This window comes from Alexandromys fortis, unplaced genomic scaffold (genome assembly GCF_014885135.2).
Source record: "Alexandromys fortis isolate MF-2015 unplaced genomic scaffold, M_Fortis_MF-2015_v1.1 scaffold_9, whole genome shotgun sequence".
Lineage (NCBI taxonomy): Eukaryota > Metazoa > Chordata > Mammalia > Rodentia > Cricetidae > Alexandromys > Alexandromys fortis.
The window spans coordinates 17,901,528-17,923,114 of NW_026067892.1; the positions used below are offsets into that span (position 1 = coordinate 17,901,528).

The window sequence follows — 21,587 nt, forward strand, 5'->3', positions numbered from 1 at the left end:
TTTTTTGGGGGGGGAGGGGCCGAGGTTTTTGAGACTGAGTTTCTCTGTGAAACAGGCCTGGCTGTCTTGCAACACACCAGGATGGCCTTGCCTTCGGGTTAAAGGCGTGTGCCACCACTGCTCAGCTAACTTTCTATCTTTATGGCAGGGGCTAGGTTTGTTTATTTAGAATTATCTCGGCTTGTTGTTTTAGAAACTAGTAATTTGGTGCTTCAGAGATGCATTGTATTTATCAGTTCCTCATCAAACACCCTTTCTATACATTATTCATGTTATAACTATCATAAAGTCTTTCATTAAATTTGCCAGGGATTGTAGAGTTTTATTGTATTCTCAATTCAAGTTCCACGGAAAGGAAATGATGTTAGGGAAGAATGAACTCTGCCTCATATCTGAGTCAACAAGGATAGCTTACTGTCTACTTGGATTTAGAACCTTAGACATTAATTTTAGTTAAATAAGAACCAAAAATGGAGTCAGAGTGAAGAGGATCGATTGTGAATTTTAGGCTGGATGTGTGCAGCTAGCAATGGGAAATATTTTAACACATCTGTATTACTGTGAGCTCGGCTAATATCCTGTTTGACTTCTCCCAGTCGCACCTGCACCTGCCAAGGCCTCAATCCAAAGACGTGTGGCGCCTCTTTCTCCTTTGGCTGTTCGTGGAGCATGTTTTTGAACGGCTGTAAGTTTGGGAGAAGCCCAAACCCCAGGAAGTTCAGACTTGCTCCAAACTATCCATTAAACGTGAGTCTCCTTTTTAATTTTCGGACACCATTATACAGTATATAACCATGAATAGTCCCTAAGATTTTTTTGACAAAAAAAAAAAAAAATAATATATATATATATATATATATATATATATATATATATGTTCATTTTCTAAATGTGTCAGGTAAATTTATCTATTTAAATTGTCCGTGGGTCTGTCTTCCTGCTATCCAACACCAGAGGGACCCTAGCCAGAGTTGAGCAAACCATTTGCTAGCCTTTTAAAGACTAAAGAAAGCTTCCTGTTCACAGAGCTACTATAGGAGAATTACTGGATCACGACGTTTTATCAGAAGAAGACGCATGAGACCCGTAAAACCCAGACAGGTGTTTCCAGAACACAGGGCTCAGGTGAGTAGAGAATGTATTAATCTTCTTAAATTTAACATGAACTTGGATCCATTACCATCACTAAATCGGTACATTATTATGAACAAAGTTCTTCACCTAATTAAATGTTGGACTCTCTCTGATACATCACAGTATTTATTAAACTGAGTGTGGTGGGGTGGGGTAAGGCAGGAGGACTGCTACCAGCTAAGGCTTCATGCTGAGATCAAATGTTAAATGTCAAACACTAGATTTCTGCTATTACACTCCTTGGATACACTCCCTGGATACAACAGTTTGAGCTGCTTCCAAGAAAGCACGTTTGGCTTGTTTTTTGTTTTATTTTTTATTATTTATTTATTTATTGGAGCAAGGTTTTAGAAACAGGGTTTCTCTATAACAGCCCTGGCTGTACTGGAACTCAATTTTGTAGAACAGGCTGTAGTGCGTTATAGCCAGGTGTAGTGGCGATGTCACAGTCTTAGTCGTTTCATTATAAGCAAGACTTTATTATAAGCCAGGAACTGTCAGGCCAGTATAGCTGAGTCCCCAGGGGCAGAAGAGAGTGGTGTGTGCATCAACTATATAAGCTAAAGCCAAGGACTGGGGAAAGGTTTGAAAGAATAAAATCAGCACACTTCGCCGGGTGCTGGTGGCGCACACTGCCTTCCAACACTTGGGAGGCAGAGGCTGGCGTATCTCTGAGTTTGAGGCCAACTTGATCTAAGAGAGTTAGTTCCAGGACAGGCTTCAAAGTTCAAAGCCACAGAGAAACCCTGTCTCGAAAAACCAGATGCTCCTTATTGATCATAGTTAGTGAAGAGTCTGCAAATGGACTCGCTAAGAACAGCGTTCCAGGGACCAAATGCTGTGCCGAGGCTGGTTGTAGATATTCGTTTGAAATAATGAAATCAGACAGTCCAAGCTGGGAATGTCTGACATCTGCCGAGTGAGTGACGTTATCTTGGAGTGCTGCTGCAGGTCCAGTGCTCCCAAACATCAGGAAGGCAAAGCCATGAGTAGGCGGGAACAATGACTCATGGTTAAGGGCAGGTTTTGGCTTCCTTTCTTAACTTTACCCAAAACTATCATACGGATGATGAATTCTTCATTCTGTCCACAATATAAAAGGTACTACTATAAAATGGGGCTTCCTCGGTGTGGACTATTTCTCAATAGTCCCTAATCTGTAGCATTTATAGTGTAAAGAGAACTCTCAGTGTAACTCCCCTCCCCCGCTGTGTATATATGAAACCCATAGCCTTGGCAAGAGCAGTACGGGTTACCAATCTTCCCAAACTCTCTGGACTGCCAAGTGTTGAGCTTGCAGCCATGCTTACTTGAAGACATTTCTGTGTTTGTGTTTATTTCAAGTGTCCAGTTCTGTTTTTATTATCTGCATCAAGGGAAGATTTGGAACATATCATTCATTATGTAGATTTCCATGTTATAACGTCTAGTATTCTACTCACTGTATTATGGGAGGCCCCAACATGAAATGACTGAAGTTTTTTACACCTTTTCTTGTAGGAAAAGAAACTTGAAGAGCTTTTTCAGAAATTGGCTGACGATTTAGCTCCCATTTATAAGCAGATGGCTCCGGTGGCTTATCAAAATCAAGTGAGTTTTTTGTAGGCTTCATGTAAAATTTCTAAGTAAATAGTAATTAATTGGATTATTGGCGGGGCGGGGCGGCTACTTGCTTAGAAGTAATGGTCTGCCATCCTTATTAGGCTCTCTGTATGTATATGCCAAACATAAACAGAATTAAGTTGGTAGCTATCCTGATCTACAAGGTACTTTATTTCAAAATGGTAGGGATAAAAAAGATGGCTTACTGTTTAAATTACCCGCTGCTCTGGGAGGGGTGCGCCACTCCAGAAGCCAGCCTGGTCTACATAGAGTGCCATTCACAGATCCAGAGAGACCCTGTCTCAATCCTCACCACCTCACATAAGCCCTCCCAAGATCCTACAGAGCACATACATACTGGGTGTGGTGAACTCTGAGTTCAAGGCTAGCCTGGTCTCAAGAGTTCCAGGATACCCAGGGTTGTAAGAGAAACCCTGTCAGAAACAAAACAACAACAAAACAAACAGAATATAGAGACAGACGCAGCTACCTTATAGACACTACATTCATTCATTCATTGTTTCAGGGTAGGGGTCCATGCCTGTTGCCAGTTTGTAACTCAAATCAACAGTCAAAGCACTTTTATCCACTGAGGGTCTTACCTGCCTTCCCTTTATACCCTGTCTTGTTCTTGCACACTTACACACACACCTACACACAAGGTCATACGTAGGAGTTGCCAGAAGAAAAAACATCTGGGATAGATCCAGTGGTTTAGAATAGAATACTGGCTGGTCTTTTGAAGACACAAGGCCAACCCCAGGCGCACAGATGTGATAGTCATGTGTAGACAAAACCACCCATGAGTCTTTTTTTTTTTTTTTTTTTTTAAAGGTGAAATATGAAGATGTTGCCGGAGACTGTCGACTTGGCACTAAGAAAGGCCGTCCTTTCTCTGGTGTCACCTGTTGCTTGGATTTCTGTGCCCATTCTCACAGGGACATTCACAACATGATTAATGGAAGCACTGTGGTATGTACTTAAGTGCCTTTTAGTCTTTGTCCCCTTTGCTTTCCGCATCTAGACATGGTTTCTCTGTAGCCCTGGATTTCCTGGGTCTCAGTCTGTAGAGCATACTGCCTCCCAAGTGCCTATATTTGTTGCTGGATATGGCTGCTCATGCTTTTAACCCCAGCAAACAAACATGAGGTTAAGGCGCCTGGAACTCTGTGTTCTGTACTAGTGTGTGTCTTATAGTGAGTTCCTGGACAGTTGAGGCTAGACCCTTTCTAGGAGCCAAAAGGGTCGAGGACACCAGGAGCACATTGTCCATAGCAGGGCTGACAGTGGCTCCCATTTCGGGCCCTCTCCATGTATACCTTATAATCTGTAGCTTGGTGTTCCCGTGGTTTCCCTACCCTGGGATTGACTTTTGGGACCCTCTTCCCTCCTGGGTTCCTGCATCCAGTCATGGGTTTATCTCCATGTTCAGTGGGAGAGAGGGACTGGGAGTGGACGGACAAGAATAGGGCTGGAGGGGTGGCACTGGCTGCCCTTCCAAAGGTCCTGATTTCAATTCCCAGCAACCACATGGTGGCTCATCTGTAATGAGATCTGGTGCCCTCTGGCATGGAGATGTATATACAGGAGAAACATATACATAATAAACCCTAAAATAAAAAGGAAACATAAATAGATTTGAATTACATTTATTATATTTTTATTTATTCAGTTTAGTATTTTGAGATAGGACTGGCCTGGAACTCTGTAGATCAGGCTGGCCTAGAACTCCACTTTCCTCTGGCTCCTGAGTACTGGGATTACAGGCACGCTCTAGCACGCCTGGCTAAATTATAATTTTTTTGCCTTATGTGTAATAGTTTCGGCTGTGGATGTACGCATACCACCCTCATTCCTGGTGGCCACTGAAGTTCATTAAGGAACTGCAGTTAACAGTTATGAGTAGCTTCAAACTGCCATCTGAGTGTTGGGTCTTTTGTTTTTGATTTACAAATAAATGCTTTAAGAAATAATGATAATCTCTGTGAGTTTGAGACCAGCCTGGTCTACAGAGCTAGTTCTAGAACAGGCTCCAAAGCCACAGAGAAACCCTGTCTCGAAAAACCAAAAAAAGAAAAAGAAAAAGAAATAATGATAGATCTAGCCTGGCAGTGGTGGTGCACGCCTTTTATCCCAGCACACTCGGGAGGCAGAGGCAGGCCGACCTGTGAGTTTGAGGCCAGTCTGGTCTTCAAGAGCTAGTTTCAGGACAGGCTCCAAAGCTACAGAGAAACCCTGTCTTGAAAAACAAAACATAACAAAAAAAAAAAAAGCCCACCTCATACGCACAATGTCAACCCAGTTATCTTTTCCTCCAGTCCTGCGATTGGTAGGGGTTGAGGTTGTGCTGGGTATATCTGTGTTATATTTTCACATCATACAGCTCAAGGGCTTGTCTTAAGGCTTCTATTCCTGGGAAGAGACACCGTGACTATGGTGACTATGGTGACTCGCGTTAATCGGCGTGGCCCCCCACCATAATGGTGGGGGGGGGGGGAGCATGGCAACACGCAGACAGGCATGTGCAGGCCTGACACTAAGCTCACCACCAGGGATATGCCTTCGCCAACAGAGGCTATACCATCTCCAATAAAGCCACACCTCCCAATAGTGCCACTCCTTAATGCGATCACATGAAAATACTCCAGGGCTCTCGAAATGCCTCAGCAGTACCTATTGGCAAGGTTCAGTTCCCAGCAAGCTCCAGGGTTAGACTGAACATGACCTGATGGATGGAGCCAAATCCGTCAAATAAAGCAGGATGCCTTGCTTCATAGTAAGTTGGAAGCTTAACTGGGCTTCAAAAGGAATGATTCTAAAGAGAAGGAAAGTAAGAAGATATCTATTTGTTTTACTTTGTGATCATTTATTTACGATTAATAAAAAGACATTAGAATTGCGTATTTTACTGGCCTGATGTTTAGTTGGGATTACTATGCCAACTGCTACCAACGGAAACAAAACCGCACTGCAGATGGCTTTGTTCTTTGTTATCTGGTCACTGAGTTATAGAAATATAGACTTATTTATAACAGTGTTCTGCCTCCTTTGTTACTTGCTTTCTGGTCACTGAGTTATAGAAATATAGACTTATTTATAACAGTGTTCTGCCATGTATTCCTACATGGCATAAGACGGTACCAGATCTCATTATAGATGTTTATGTGGTTGCTGAGAATTGAACTCAGGACCTCTGGGTGAGCTGCAACGGCTCTTAACCTCTGCGCCATTTCTCCAGTGCTATTTTCATGGCAGAGAGCCACCTACATCCAGATCGAAGACTTTTATTACAGATCCTCACCTTAATCCGTTCACATGGCTCCATCCTTGTTGATTAAGCATTCAAATATGAGCCTAAGGGACCTTTCTTATTCAAACCACCACACATCTGTGAAGCCAGACATAGAATGAGTGATCACAGGCTTCCTCCCTCCTCCCTGTGCCTCAGGTTTGTACTTTGCTTCGTAAAGATGTCCGCGACAAGAATAATCCCGAGGACGAACAGCTCCACGTCCTCCCGTTACACCGACTTGCCGACACCGATGAATTTGGCTCCCGAGAGGGAATGGAAGAAAAGATCCGCTCTGGGGCCGTTGAGATCGTTCAGCCATCCAGGAAGAAGCAACTACGTTTCAATGAGCCTATTCCTCGGTGTGGGAAGAGGAGGACCACTATGGCAGAGCAGAACAAGAAACCAGCTCCCTCTGCACTGAAAAGGAAGAGGAGCTCCTCCAGTAAGTGTCACACACACACACACACACACACACACACACACACACACACACACACACTGCTGCCCCCAGGAGCCAGACTAGTGTTTCCCCCCAGAAAGGCTTGATCTCAGAGAGGGTTTTCCCTCTTACTTCTTAATTTCCCGATTACTCTCACTTGATGCTAGTGTTCTTCCTCCTCTTGCTCCTTCTTTTTGATCCCAGATTTCTTCCATTTATCCCCCGTGCCTGCAAGCTCCACCTAGCAACATACATAAGCAAATTATAACACATCTCAAAATCACCACACAACAGAAATTACTCCATTCTGCTCTTCATCCTCACTGAGTCCTCATTCACATTATTTTTTAAATAAATATTATATAAATTACCTATACAATATTCTGCCTGCATGTATCCCTGTGGGCCAAAGAGGGCATCAGATCTCATAACAGATGGTTATGAGCCACCACGTGGTTCCTGGGAATTGAACTCGACCTCTGGAAGAGCAACCGGTGGCTGCTCTTCCTCTGAGCCATCTCGCCAGTGCCCATTCGCATTATTTATACATTTGCCTTTTTATGTTTTTAATCAGCTGTTATATCCAAGGACCACTACCAGTTTTTACTTAATAATAACATTGTAGTGATGCTATCTTGATTTTTGTTTTTCAAAGCAGGGTTTCTTCATGTAGCTCTGGTTGTCCTGTATACCAGGCAGGCTTTAAATCTGCAAGAGATCTGCCTGCCTCTGGGATTAATGGCAGTCAACAACACCCGCTACCTGGTTGTTTTTGTTTATTTTTTAGTTTTTCGAGACAGTGTTTTTCAGACCAGGCAGGTGTCCTGGGAAGTTAGTGCTTGTGTGTGCCACTACTGACCGACTCTTGAGGCTCATAGTGCATAATATCTCTGCTCCGGAGTGCTTGGCATAAAGGTGTGCGCCACCACCTCCCGGCTGCATGCTGATTTCATGCTTCATGGATTTCTGGCAGGCCTTGCCCCTTTCTCCCATTCTCTCTGCCTTGTTAATCAGCCCCCTTTGGCTCACGGAATTAACATGTTCATGCTAACATGGTGGTTCCCCTTTACCCTCAAAGCCTGTCTTGCCTATGTGCTATGTCTCCTATCCAGAGGACATCCTCTGAGACAAATACCCTTTTCCCCTCTGCCTTGTCCTCTTTCCCATATCTCCTTTATCCCACCTCCTAGCCTGTTCTAACAGACTTCCCCTTTCTGCAATGTCCTGAGTCACAAAGCAGGTCCCAGAGGAAGCCCCAACTGTTCAGGAAGTCCTTCGGTGTTGTCTGCCTAATTCAGTATTTTTTTTTAACCAGATCTTGGTCCATTTCCAAGACTGGAAATCCTTCTCATCGATATCATTGATTTGATAATTCTGGAATTGGGTCTGGGCGTGTTGCTACAAATACGTGTACAAGATTTGTTTCCTCTTTCCACCTTTTTCCCTATCTATAGCTATGCCCGTCCTAGAACTAGCTCTTGTGGACCTGCCTCTGCCTCCCTATTGCTGGGATTAAAGGCGGCGCCACCAGCGCGTGGCTTTCCACTTTATTTTTAAAGGATCTCAATGTTTTGAGCTGAGTCTGAAATCTTAGCTCGTATAGCAGCAGGATATTCAGAGTTTTTAATTTTCAAATGAATATGAAAGACAGGCAAAATGACACACTAGTTCATAGACTATTGTATGCACTCCATACATATTCTGAAGATATAGATTAGACCATATTCTAAAGATGCGATGTAAAAAATACTTTTTTACCTGCACGACATGCATCCTGAGATCAGAAGAGAGTGCTTGCCGACTCGGGAGTTAATAGCAGGAGGCAGAAAAACCACTAAGAGAAAAACGCAAGCAACCAGCAAGTGACAGATAACTTAGAGGTTTAGCAGTACAAAGAGAGTCAAATTGAAACCAAACCCCATTTTATTTTCAAAGGTTCAGACAACACTAAAAGCTTCTCTTCAGCCTCATTTACTCATCACCCGGTGAATGAAGAAGCAGGTACCTGTACGTACAATAACACAGCCTCAGGCGGGTTTCCAGAAACAAGTAGCGGTGTCCCCTGTACAATGCCCTCTGGTGCTAATGTAGCTGCTGGTGCTGGAACCGAACAGCCTGGTGAAGCAGCTGCTCTTCCTCAGCCTTCTCTCCCCATAGCAGACACCCCTCTCTCCAGCCCATCTGAGCAGCTACCATTCCTCAACTGTGCTCACGAACTGGATTCCTGTCAGGTGGAAGAGGGGCAGCACTCTGAAGCAGAGGAGCCTCTCTCAGATGGTGCCCTCTCAGATGACCAGTCCTCCGAGGACGACCAACCTGAGATTCAGGAGTACTGGTCAGACAATGAGCTGATCTTCCTTAACCCTAGCTTTGGCGGAGTGGCCATAGCACCCATTCATGGTTCAGTGATGATTGAATGTGCCCGGAGAGAGCTTCATGCCACCACCCCTGTGGAAAATGCCAACCGAAATGACCCCCTACGGATGTCCCTGGTATTCTACCAGCACAAAGGCCTGATTCTCCCCAGTCATGGTTTTTATTTCAACAGGCTTAAGTTTGAGTCTAAAATTTTTAAGAAAAAGGCTGCAGAACGGAAGGGTCCTGATAAATCATCGTTTGTAGGCAATTTACTGTGCAATATTCCTTCTCGTATTGCACCCACCTTAACCCGTGACAATGTTGTCACTGTGTCCCCTTACGCGCTCACTCATGTTGCAGGACCCTACAACCATTGGATCTGAAGGCTTTTTTCCCCATAATGCCTTTGCTAGTGCGGTGTAGTTCCTACGGTGCTGTTCAAAAGGAAGTCACGTTGTTGTTTACTTACTGTAACTTCATTTCACCCATTTCAACTCCGAGGTCAGATTTATGAAGTGGGTGGGTACTTAACTGTGACTATTTTGATTGAGAATTGGTGGAAGCTATACATTCTCAGCAAAGATACTGGTTTTATATCTTGGTTAGGCGTTGACCATGACAGAATCATAGTTTGGTGCTCAAATTAAGTTTCTTTACTACAAAGAGGATTTTAAGAGGTTCCTACGAGAAGATGTAAAAACCAAGACACACAGTGTTCGCTCTATAGTTCCTGGTGCTTAACCACACAACATGTAGTAATGAGCCGAATGATTGTTTCATGGTGCCATCCTCCCAGCATCTTCCGATCATTGCTATATGTCTGCACATTTGAAATAAACCAATGAAATGCTTTCTCTTACAATATCTCTCCTGTATAAAATAGTTCTTTATTCTAGTGATGATTGGAGGCTATTCGTTAACTGTAAATATATATATTTTTAAAAGCACTTTCTATTTTTAAATAAAGTAACTTGAAATAGCATAGTAGCAGAATCCTATTGTCTATTATGTATGCATATTTGCATAGCAGAAAAGTCATTTACTGTGTAGAGTTTCATCCTGTTAACTGCAGCCTGTATTTAAATCTGTTCTCCTCAAAATCCAAAAAAAATTGAAAACACAAATTGCCACCAATATCATTTTCCCCCTTTTAACTAGAAAAGTATCGTCTTTAGTGTCCTCATGATTGATGTTTTCATCATGACACATGTTTTCAATGGTAGAAGGGGACAAATTGGGATCAATCAAATCCTCCCAGTGTTTCCACATGAGAATAGTTAAGTAACTTTTCCCTCCCAAATGAGAAAATATTTGAGGGGGAAAATGCTATTACCACTATTGCTTCTGGCCCAGAGTCACAAAAAAAAAAAAATTATGCTGTAAGCCGATTAAGAGCCTATTCATTAATCTTAACCTTTGGGGTTTAGGTTATTGACAATTTAATTGGCAATTCAAACTTCTTGGGTAATCCCCATTTTGAAGGTCACAGGTAAAGCTGGCTTTCTGATTACTTTCGTGTTCCAAGGTTCCTCCCATATATATATACACCAAGAAAGACGCCCTAAACAAAACCTAGAACCAAAAGAAATTCAAATGCACAGGTGCTATGACATTCAAAGAATTGGATTTTCCAGAAGTCCAGGAACCCTAATGGTGCTTCTCAGATGCCATACGAAGTCCACGACTATCATCATAATCTTGGTGCGAATGCAAACAGTTCCAGCAAAGCTCTCTAGAGAATAACTTATTAAAATAATATATGGTGTGAATTTTCTGACTAAGGGAATTGAAGAGGTCAGTATTGTAAATAAAGTGTCCATCAGCATTCCATCTGCAAATAGATGTGTGAATACATACAGTAGGGTATATATAGTGTATACAGTAGGGTAATTTGTTGACCTGATTGTTTTGTGTGCCTTAGATTTCCGTTTAAGAACAAGTCTATTTTCAAAGCCTAGGGTTTCTTACACGTGTTAGTATGTAACTGATTCTTTGTTGCTTCAGGTGTGTCTGTATTTGTTAGTGTGTGCTATCAAGAAAGCTCCCTTTGAAGTTACCTTTGAGGTTTTAGGCCTTAGCTCCCACTAGAAATTGTTTCCTTGCCACGCCGTGCATTTATTCATCCATTCATCCTCAAATGCACATTTAATTTAATCTTTACATTTAATTGATCCATTTGATTTTGCTTTTCCTTAAATCACCACCTAGGACACAATCTAAAAGGCAGTGGTGGTGCACACCTTTAATCCCAGCAGAGGCTGGTGGCTCTCAGTGAGTTCTGGACAGCCAGAATGAAAAATCTAAACAAAACAGTAATGATTTCCAACTTGAACCTGCTCTGTAAACCACACTGTCCTGGGACTGTTGAGTGCTGGCGATTAAAGGTGTACGCCACCATGCCTGGCTCAACAATGGTCTTATGAAAAAGCAAAGGAAATTTCTTTGAGATGACCTAACACTCTTCCTGAGAAGATTGGTCTCATTGTTACATGACCTCCATGGTAACTCAGCTGATGCTCTGAGGACTTTCCCGGTGAACCAGGCTAGCCTACAATTCACAGAAGTCTGCCTGTCTGCCGAGATTAAAGCTGTACTCCACCCCTCCACAAGCTGTTTTTCCTTCTTGTGCTTGGCAGCCTCATATCTACCATATATATGTACCTGGTACCAAATGAACCATGTCATTAGCTTCATGGCAATATATTGTTGGGACATGAGGCTACAGAGGTCAACTTTTGCAGCATGTTAGCAGAGCTGCAGGCCAGTCACCAATCACTTAGCTGAATGGTATCCTCGCGTAGCTGACTTGACTAACAGGAAGTAACTACTTTCTAGTACTTTTACTCCTGATCAACATTCCACAGTAGTACGTACAAACCTAACATGTTGAGAGACTTCTATGTGACATCAATCGTGGGCACATTTAGCTGGAATGTGCCAACTGAGGAGGTGGATGCAGTCTTTAACAAAGTTGCCTTTAGTTACACCACTCAGTGTATAGTGATGTCGTGATCTCACTGCAGTAGAAGTCACAAAGCTCAGGCCCTGCGCCCACAGAACAGGTGGTACCTATCAGCGTGGAATTGCGTGAAGGCCACTCTGTTCTTAGAACTATACAAGTTTTCTCACCCCGGGAGTACAGTCTCACGGAGAACTATCCTTATTTTTGCACAAGTCAAAAATAAAACAGCTTTCTGTCCTCCAGGGAGGTTCAGAAAAAGAAATGATAAAATTAGGTCAAGATTCCCTTGACTGTCAGTGAAAACTAGCCTATTAACTCTTACCTATAAACAAGGCAGTCCTTGTCTTTGTCATTCTCTCTGGAACCTAGTGTTCAGCGTACTTGAGGACTGAGTGGAAATACGCGGAGGAAAGCGTATTTTCAGTGTATATACTCCCTGGTTGCTCAATTCCTTCCTGCCCCTTCCTAGTTAAATGCCAGCAGTTACTTGTGATGTGGCCATCTTTATAAGTGGGGATGCTGGTTTATTGTGCATAGCACTCCCAAGCTTGCTGTGCTTTTGTTTTTCTCCAATGTGGCATATTTAGCCCTGTGGTATAGTTATTGCTTGGTTGTTTAAGACCTCTAGATTTTTCCAAGTGAAGCAGGTGTTCTCATAGCATGAGAAAATATACAATGCCAATCCTGTTATCAGGAAGGCCATTCAGACAGTGAGTCCTCCCACACAACCTGATTCCATGTGAAAATTCCTGAGCATGCTTTTCTTTTACCTGTTTACTAGAAACGGGCGTCTGTACTGAGTTGTGGAGCTGGACATTTAGAGTCTTGTGGGTCTTGTGTAGTCAGTCCTGAACTATGGTTGAGAATGTTGAATTTCTTCCTTTGAAACTGGGTTGCACTATGCAGCCCTGGCTTGCCTGGAGCTTGGGGAGATATAGACCAAGCTGGCCTTGTATGACAGGTTCTGGCGTGGGCTCAGAAAGCATTCTTATCCACCTTCCCACCCTAGACTTTGTTTGTTTCTTGTAGTGCTTTTTCTGAAATTTCTACTATAGATATCTTTCTTACTTGTTAGGGTATAGACACAGGGCACCCTGCCCAGATAACCTTTTATTGGCCCCAGTTCTTTTCCCAGATAACCAATAGGCTCAGAATATGTTCTTCACAATATCAGTTTAACCCTTAGGCCCCATTGTGTTCAAAATTATATTGTGGCTGTATGAAAAGCCCCTACAGGATTAATTTTCCTTATTCCTTCTGCACCTTCTGATTTCCTTGTGATTAGAAATCTGCTCTTGTGTATCCTGGCTCCACCTCCCCAGATCATCCCTTATGCAAATGCATCTGGTTCGTTTAAGATGCCATTGTTTGGATTCCTCACTCCTGCCTTCCTTTTTGAGACAGCACCTCCTATAGCCCAGGCTGCCACAAAATCCAATCCCCAATTTGGCTCAATCTGTAATCCCAACTGCTTGAGGGGGCTGAGGCAGACAGAGCTCAGTGACACAGCACTTCCTGACCATGCTGGAATGGGCACCATTCCCCAAGACTGCAGGAAGAATCAAGAGTGCAGCACTTTGCAGTTAGGAGTAAACAAATTAAACCATACTCATTCTCTTGTGTGGCTTTTTCAACCCCATCTGCTATGTTACAAATCAGCCAGGCCATTTTAGTCAATCTTTCTCGTTTCCTAAGCTAGATTTACTCCTGAAATTCTTCAACTGCAATAGGGTAATGCTCACCCCGGTATATACAAACCCCAAGCTCAGACCTTACAGCCCCAAGGCACTACACATGATCTAGGCTCCAGAATAAGCTCTGGTGCTTTTTAAGCATGCCTAGCTCGAAACCAAGAAGTACCTGTAGCATTTCTTATCTGTTGTGAGTAGACAACAAAATCTAGGTGATTGATATTTTGAAAGCAAATCGGAAATTAACAAAATAAGCATTTCTCCCTTGGTATGGTCCACACACCTGTAACACCAGCTCATGGGGAGACTTTAGTAGGATTTGGTAGATTTTAGTATGATTTAATAGTAGGATTTTAGATTTAAGACCAGCCTCAACTATATGAGATCCTGTCTTAACAACTTTTGATCCCCAATATTGATACCAAACACAGCTCTCTGTGGCAAGAATTGCTAGTACCTTACTCCATGCCACCGAGCAAGTCTAGGAATATAAATAATGTGATTATGGGTGCTTTGCTTCTGTGGGTGCCATATTGCAGTGCCCATAGCAGTGTGGTCCCCTGGAACTGGAGTTCAGCTGTTGTGAGCTGCCATCAAGGTGCTGTAAATCTAACCAAGATCCTCTGGAAAAGTAACAAGTGCTCTTAACCAGTGAGCCACCCACAAATTCAGAGTGCTACATGTAAATATACAGGAAAAACTGAATTAGGGTTTTACTGAATAAAGCTAATAGAAAAATATATAAATTATTTATAAAACATGTTTCTTAGCAGTTTTGTTTCTGTTTATTTACCTAGCTATATTCAAGTTCTCATTTATGCATTAATTTTTTTTTGTTTGTGGTTTGTGGTTTTTACTTTATTGTGTATAGAGCAGGTTCGCGATATAGCTCTAACTGACCTGGAAAATTCAATATAGTCCAGGGGCAAGTTCTATGATTCCCTAGGTGCAGGGATTGCATGTGTGAACCACCCTATTCAGTGATCAGAAGCATAGAGAATAACCCTTTACTATTCATAGGAAGACAAAATAAATTTTTCACCAAGTAATTTTTTAAATAGGACTTTTAAAGCACCTCACAATCAAAGTTTAATATATTTGTTTAAATATATTGAGATGAAGGTTTCTTGAAGGCAATGGTGTTAACAACTTTAGTTCCTAGCCCTTTATTATAAATACGCAAAATTGTCTCTAACAGGTTGTATTGTCTCTAGATTGTATGGTTTGTCTTGTTTGGTTGGGTTTGTGTGTGTGTGTGTTCCTTCTGCTTCGCTTGTAGCCATATAAATCTTTGGAGCAAATATACATTTACCTAGAGAGTTGGGAATGGTGAGATGTATTTGTAAAGTTTCTAGTAATCTCCTTAATAGGTTATCTTACCGACCTCTCTATATGGAAGCAGTATATTTTGACTGGTGATTACATTTTTTGGCACAGAGGGAGAGGGGGAGGGCAAAGTAACCTTGAATATTCAAGTAAGACCCCCTTTTAAGCTGGCCATTACCAGCACCTGTTTGTGCTGGAATCAAATGACTGTATTTGACTTTACAAACACAGCTCATAGAAAAGATTAAATATTTTTATTGCAATGTATGGTCATATTTTTTTTAGCCTTTATGGGGTTAATATTGTGATAAGTGCTTTAAGAGAAATATTTTTCCAGAAATGGTTTTCTAGCTAAAATTATGGGCAGTTTTTGCATTGTGATGTGTGGGGTGATGGTTATATTTGGGTTACTAGGAAATCCTGACGTGTTCCCTAAGGAGAAAGCTGTTCGATTCCATGGCAAAGAGAACAACATTAAATTCTAGTTCAATTATTTCTCCACAGTATGAATGAACACGCATGCCATTAGCTTGGTTTACAGGTGTATCATTGGTGGGAAGAAAACACTCATTCATGTTCAGTGCTGGATTTCCCCTAGGTGCATAAGCATTTTCCTAAGTTAAAGCCCTGCCCCCTAACTCTTGGAATACGTTTACTGTTGATTTTCCCCTATCGCCATCCTACGGTTGTATCTCATTAATTTTTTAATAAGTTTTTATTTTAGAAAATGCTGTTAAGATTCCAAAAAGTAATTGATTTAGTTCTTCACATCTGAGGGAAAGCACTTCACATTAAATGGAAAGAGATTCTTATAGCCATGATGGTTTTAATACATGATCGATACTGAGTCCTCTGCACAGAATGGAACACTTCCTAGCAGTACTTGAATACTTGTAAGTTGGAATTGCATGTTACTTGAAAGATCTAATTAAGCTAAATTTTGGTGCACAGCAGTTGTATATGATTTCATGTTTATGTAGCGAAATACATTGAAATGTACTACTAGTATTGAAACATAAATGTAAAAATAGTTGTGGAAATTGTCTTATTTTCCTTATGTCTCGTTTGTTTAAAGCATAAATTTTCTTTTATTGTTCTAACTAAGAATAAGTGAATACTGTAATTGAAAATATATTTTAAATCTTTTTGTCATGTGTTTTTTTTTAAGCTATTGCAAATTGTATCATTCCTGATTATACAGAACTTTGTGGGTGGTATAAAATAAATTTTATACTTCTATTTTGCACCTGGTCGTCTAATTTTTCTTTCATCTTCAAATCTTATTTAAAAATCTACCTACCATTCCCAGTTTTATTACAAAGGACTTATTGTTTAAACAAAAGCAGAAAATCAGCTGGGTGGTGGTGGCACATGCCTTTAATCCCTGCAGAGGCCAGCGGATCTCTGTGAGTTTGAGGCAAGCCTGGTCTACAAGAGCTAGAACCAGGACAGGCTCTAAAGCTATAGAGAAACCCTGTCTTGAACAACCAAGAAAAAAGAAAAACAGGGCAGAAAATCAGTGCTACATGCTGTATCGGAAGACATGCTTAGCATGTCCAAAGTCCCAGATCAATCCATGGAACCAAAGAAAGGGTATGTTTTAATATTTTATGTGCCTAAGTGTTTTGTCTGCATATTTGTTTTTGCATCTAGTGCATGTCTGGTGCCTATAGAAGCTGGAAGAGGGCATTCACTTCCTTGTTGGAATGACAGATGAGCTACCATATGGGTACAAGGAAACCCAGGTACTTGGATGTTGACTGAGATTTCTGTCCTGCCCGGTCCTGCAGCCTTTCAGTCCCACACAGAGAAATCACACAGAGGTCTACATTAATTATAAACTGATTGGCCTAGTAGCTCAGGCTTTTCTTATTAGCTAATTCTTACATCTTATATTAGCCCATTATTCTTGTCTATGTTAGCCACGTGCCTTGGTACCTTATTTGGCAAGACATTCATCTTGTTTCCTCTGCATCTCCCTCACAACTGCTTCCGTTGTCCCAGCATTCTTGTTGCCCTGCCTATACTTCCTGCCTGGCTACTGGCCAATCAGAATTATGTTAAAAATAATGCAAGTGACAGATAAAAGCCCATTGTCCTATAGCCAGTTTCTTAAACACTGAGCCATCTCTCTCCAGTCCTCCAAACAGTTTTCCATCACCCCCTCGCATAATCCTACTGTCTGTAGGCATCTGTCATCTCCCTTGTGACTGCCCTTGGTAATGACAAAAGTGGGTTTTTTGTTTTTGTTTTGTTCTGTCTGCATGTCTGTCTGCATTCCAGAAGAGGGCACCAGATCTCATTACAGATGTTGTGAGCTATCTTGTGGTTGCTGGGAATTGAACTCAGGACCTCTGGAAGAGCAGTCAGTGCTCTTAACCTCGAGCCATCTCTCCAGCCCCAAGAGTAAGGTGTTGTTGGTTGTTTTACTCTATTTGGGAGGCGGGGAGCTGTCACTCAGCTCCCAAATAAATCACACGAGGAGGTTAGCTTGGCTCATTTCTAGCCAACTTCTTAAAATGATCCTATCTTTTGCCTCTGAGCTTTATCTTATTTTCTGTAAACCTTACTTCTTTTTCATGGCTTCCTGTGTGGCTGGGGGTGCTGGCCCCTGGTGTCATCCTCCTTCTCTTGCTTCTTTCTTAGGTTCTCTCTTTTTTTTTTAAAGTTTTTGGTTTTTTATTTATTTATTATGTGTACAACATTCTGCTTCCCACACACCTGAAGAAGGCGCCAGATCTCGTTACAGATGGTTGTGAGCCATCATGTGTTTGCTGGGAATTGAACTCAGGACCTCTGGAAGAGCAGTCAGTGCTCTTAACTTCTGAGCCATCTCTCCAGCCCCAAGGTTCTCCTTTTTATTCTCTTTGCCTGCCAGCCCTGTCTACCTTTGCTCCTGCCTCATTATTGGCCATTCAGATCTTTATTAGACCATCGGGTCTTTTAGACATGCAGAGAAGCACAGCTGCACAGAGTTAACAAATGCAGCATCAACAACAGTTACACACCTTAAAATAATTTTCCACAACACTAAAGTGATTATAATTTGTATAGTTTTTGCCATTTTAAAATAAAGATGAGGCCGGGCGGTGGTGGCGCAAGCCTTTAATCCCAGCACTCAGGAGGCAGAGGCAGGCAGATCTCTGTGAGTTCAACACCAGCCTGGTCTACAGAGCTAGTTCCAGGACAGGCTTCAAAGCCACAGAGAAACCCTGTCTTGAAAAACCAAAAAAATAAAAATAAAAATAAAAAAAATAAAGGTGGAATAGAGTGAACAGTTTATTTCACTTAGCATACTGTTCTCTAGATTAGCCCACACAAAGTCCTTGCTTTGTGTTTGTTTTGGTTAAGACAAGGTCTTGTGTTACAATCTGTGTTGGCCTCAAACTGGGTGTCAGTTACTCCTGCTTGAACATTCTGAGGTCTGAGATTATAGGTGTTTGTATACCTGTGGTATTTTAGATATATGATCAGATGTTGCCCACTCTTTCTCCCAGTCCTCTGGTGGTTGATTCGTACACCTGAGCAGAGATACTTTTGTAGCTTACACTGTGCTAGCACGATTCCTTTTCCACACGTGGATGCACCTAATCCTCCGTTGGAAAATCGGCATAGAAAAGTTAAATCACACTGGCTGGTTGTTGAAGGGGTGGCCACTTGTTTGTTTCTCAGCTGCCTGGCAGCTCAGACCTGAAAGAACCAGACACAAACTGTATTGATTAAAACACTGCTTGGTCAATTACTTCAGCGAATTGCTGAATTGCTAGCTACTTCTTGCATTGAGAATTAACCCATATCCATTATTTTATATTTTACCATGAGGATCATGGTTTCAACATGTCTGTCTCTGGCAGCGGCTCCATGGCTTCTCCCTGACTCTGTCTCCTTTCTCTCCGCATTCAGTTTAGTTTTTCCCCCCGGCTAGCTAAATTCTGATTTCCTAAAGGCCCAAAGCTGTTTCTTTATTCATTAATGGTAATCTCAGCATACAGATGGGAATCCCACATCAGCTGGTGGTAGAGCATTGTTTTAATCCCATCACTCTGGAGGCCAGAGCAGGTGGATCTCTGAGTTTGAGACCACCCTGGTCTAGAGTGGATTCCATAGCAGCCAGGTTTATACAAAGAAACCTTGTTTTGTAGTGTGCAGTGAGGGAGAAAAGGAGCCAGGGTTGATTGTATTCCTACACCACTTCCATATGCATAGGACATGATATCTACCCTTAATTTTAGAATCAATTCCATTCATTGTGCTCAAAACTAGTAACAATATGCAACTTGCTTTCTCCTTTCTGCTGTTTTGTTTGATCTCAAACTTTGAATCTCCAAGAATTTGAGAAATAGCACCAATCACTTTGAGTTTGGTTAAGACTTAAACTGGCAAAGAAAGCAAGAACCTGTGAGAATATTCAAACTTCGGAGGGGAGAGAAAGAAAAAGAAAGGAAAAAAAAAAGCCAACTGTGAGTGACTCCACTCACTTGTTGTCAGCCTGCCAGAGGATGGGACAGGAAGATGACTGGAGCCGGTGACCCCTACTACCAGCCTCAGCAGCACAAGATGACCTTACTAAGAGGCGAGGGAGGGGCAAGAACACTAGGGACGCAGACTAGCTGGTGAAGAGCTTGCCTATATTCGTAGAGACCCTAGGTTCCACCCTTAAGAGTGTGTAAATGGAGCATGGTGACCTCGCCTGCAGTCCTAGCACCTGAAAGATAAAGGTCATTGTCAGCTGTATAGAATGACTCAAAGTTGCCACAGTAGCATGAGACTCTCTAAAAAAAAACAAAACAAAGCAAGAACGACTTAGATGGTTCAGTGGGGGTTGGAGGAGCTTTCTACCAAGCCTGAGCAAGGTCTAAATTCAGTCCTTGGGACACACATGACAATAGGAGCGAACCAGTTCCTGCCAGTTGTCCTCTCACCCCTACACATATTCTGTATGAATACACATGCACACAGACACCTCTCATAATTCATAAATATTTTTTGAAAGATTGTGGATTATTTTAAAAAAAAAAAAATAAAGACTGCCAGAGTATCCACTTTTCAAAAGGCAATTAAAAGTGTCTGGGAATGGTGTGAGCACACACAGTCCAGTCAGTTGAATAAAACTGAAAGCTCACAATTACTCCCATCTGCTGTACACAGTCTACTCTTTCAACTATGTGTCGAACAAGGTACACAACAGAAGAAATCACTATTAGATAGTTGGTGCTGAGGATACTTGGGTTTTATATAGGAAACAATTGCATTGGATTTTTTTTTCTTTTGTTTTTCGAGACAGAGTTTCTCTGTGAAACAGCTTTGGCTGTCCTGGAACTCACTCTGTAGACCAGGCTGGCCTCAAACTCACAGAGATCTGCTTGCCTTTGCCTCCCGAGTGCTGGAATTATAGGTGTGCGCCACCACCACCCGGTTTACAGTGGATTCTTAACTCACACACAAAATTAATTTGAAATGAACCAATCGGGTTTATGTTCCTCAGTTGGAGCTCAATCTCTGGCTTATGTGTACAACTTCTTTTTACTGTTTTTATCTACGATTCTCAAGAGTCAGATATTAAAGTTTAAACCTGATAGATCCACAGAGCAACAGAAAAAAAATCAGCCGACCCTTCTCTCCAACGTACCAGATAGAAAAAGCCCGAGGATCTTTCCAAGCCCTTCTTCATGCCTTCTTGTGACCATCTTCACCCAGATCCTCCAGAAAACTCTACGGTTCATTATGGTTAGTGGAACATGGACTCTGCCCCTGAATCAAGGTTTAACTTATTGTTTGTCTCCTAGCAACAACACAAACAAATCTGCAACATTTGTGAGGTCCAGTACTACAGACTGACTCCAGTTCAGTCTCTGTGTTCTCCACTGTGGAGGGAGAGACCTATCTCTGACCTGCTCCGATTCTCTAGGACTCCTTAGTGTTGGCATTCACATGCACACACATCATTACCCACATGCAACAGTAAAATTCCACACACATGCACTAGGGAGTTAGAGGCAAAGGGAACTCTGGCCACCCTGTTCAAGGCCACCCTGGTCTACACGGCAAGTTCAAGGACAGCCAGTTCCACACAGAGAAACCCTGTATTGGGGAGAGGGGGCAGGGATCCTCAAGAATTTGAAATTAGCTATAGGCCTTTAGACAGCAAAAAGTGTGTGAGAAGAGGGCAGTAAATAAATTTAATTTACATAAAGTTAAGATTTGCACATGAACTGGATGGGCACAGTGTTCTATCCTTTAATTCCAGCACTTGGGAGGCAGAGGCAGGTAGATCTCCAAATTTGAGGCTGGCCTGGTCTATATACATATCATCTACCAAGTCAGTTAGAGCTAGCTATTGTGGTAGTTTGCAAGCAATTGGCCCCCACAACCTTACAGGGAGTGGCACTATTAGGAGGTGTGCCTTTTTTGGAGGGTGAGAAACCCAGACCCCAGCACGTCCATAGTCCTAGGACAATCTGTGAACATCCTGGCTCTGAACTCAGAGCCAGTGAAAGAAACACACCCTGGATCTGGGACCTAAGCCAGCAAAAGAAACACTTTATCCCTGAACCCAGAGTCAGAGAGAAAAAATACCCTGACCCTGAAACCAGAACCAAAAGAACACACTTTGCCCCTAGAACCAGAGCCTAAAATTAGAGCCTAAAAAATAAAAAGGACCACAGAAAGAAACACAGTTGGGCTTTGAAGTCAGAGCCATCTCTGCCCAAGACACAAAACCAACTGATCCCCGAGCAGGAAAACCCAACCAATCCCTTTGTAGGGAAGTAGTACCTCTAGTCT

At 42.2% G+C, this 21,587-nt stretch overlaps 1 protein-coding gene and 1 long non-coding RNA gene across 5 annotated transcripts in view; one reads left to right on the forward strand and one right to left on the reverse strand.

The window, feature by feature from the left end:
* The window catches only part of Tet1 (tet methylcytosine dioxygenase 1), a 51,851-nt gene extending 40,122 nt beyond the window's left edge, over positions 1–11,729 (forward strand). For all 4 annotated transcript variants that reach the window (XM_050142515.1, XM_050142540.1, XM_050142531.1 and 1 more), the window contains 6 exons: positions 597–747; positions 1,027–1,125; positions 2,635–2,724; positions 3,571–3,708; positions 6,185–6,470; positions 8,403–11,729. In XM_050142515.1, coding sequence (XP_049998472.1) covers positions 597–747; positions 1,027–1,125; positions 2,635–2,724; positions 3,571–3,708; positions 6,185–6,470; positions 8,403–9,208 — 1,570 coding nt within the window. In that variant the 3' untranslated portion in view covers positions 9,209–11,729. The remainder of the gene's footprint in view (positions 1–596; positions 748–1,026; positions 1,126–2,634; positions 2,725–3,570; positions 3,709–6,184; positions 6,471–8,402) is intronic.
* LOC126501716 (uncharacterized) lies at positions 6,309–20,546 on the reverse strand. The gene is made up of 4 exons (XR_007591788.1): positions 20,434–20,546; positions 18,353–18,494; positions 6,600–6,708; positions 6,309–6,445 (listed from the first exon to the last, which is right to left on the reverse strand). It is a non-coding gene; the product is annotated as an uncharacterized lncRNA (long non-coding RNA).
* Positions 20,547–21,587: the final 1,041 nt, after the last annotated feature.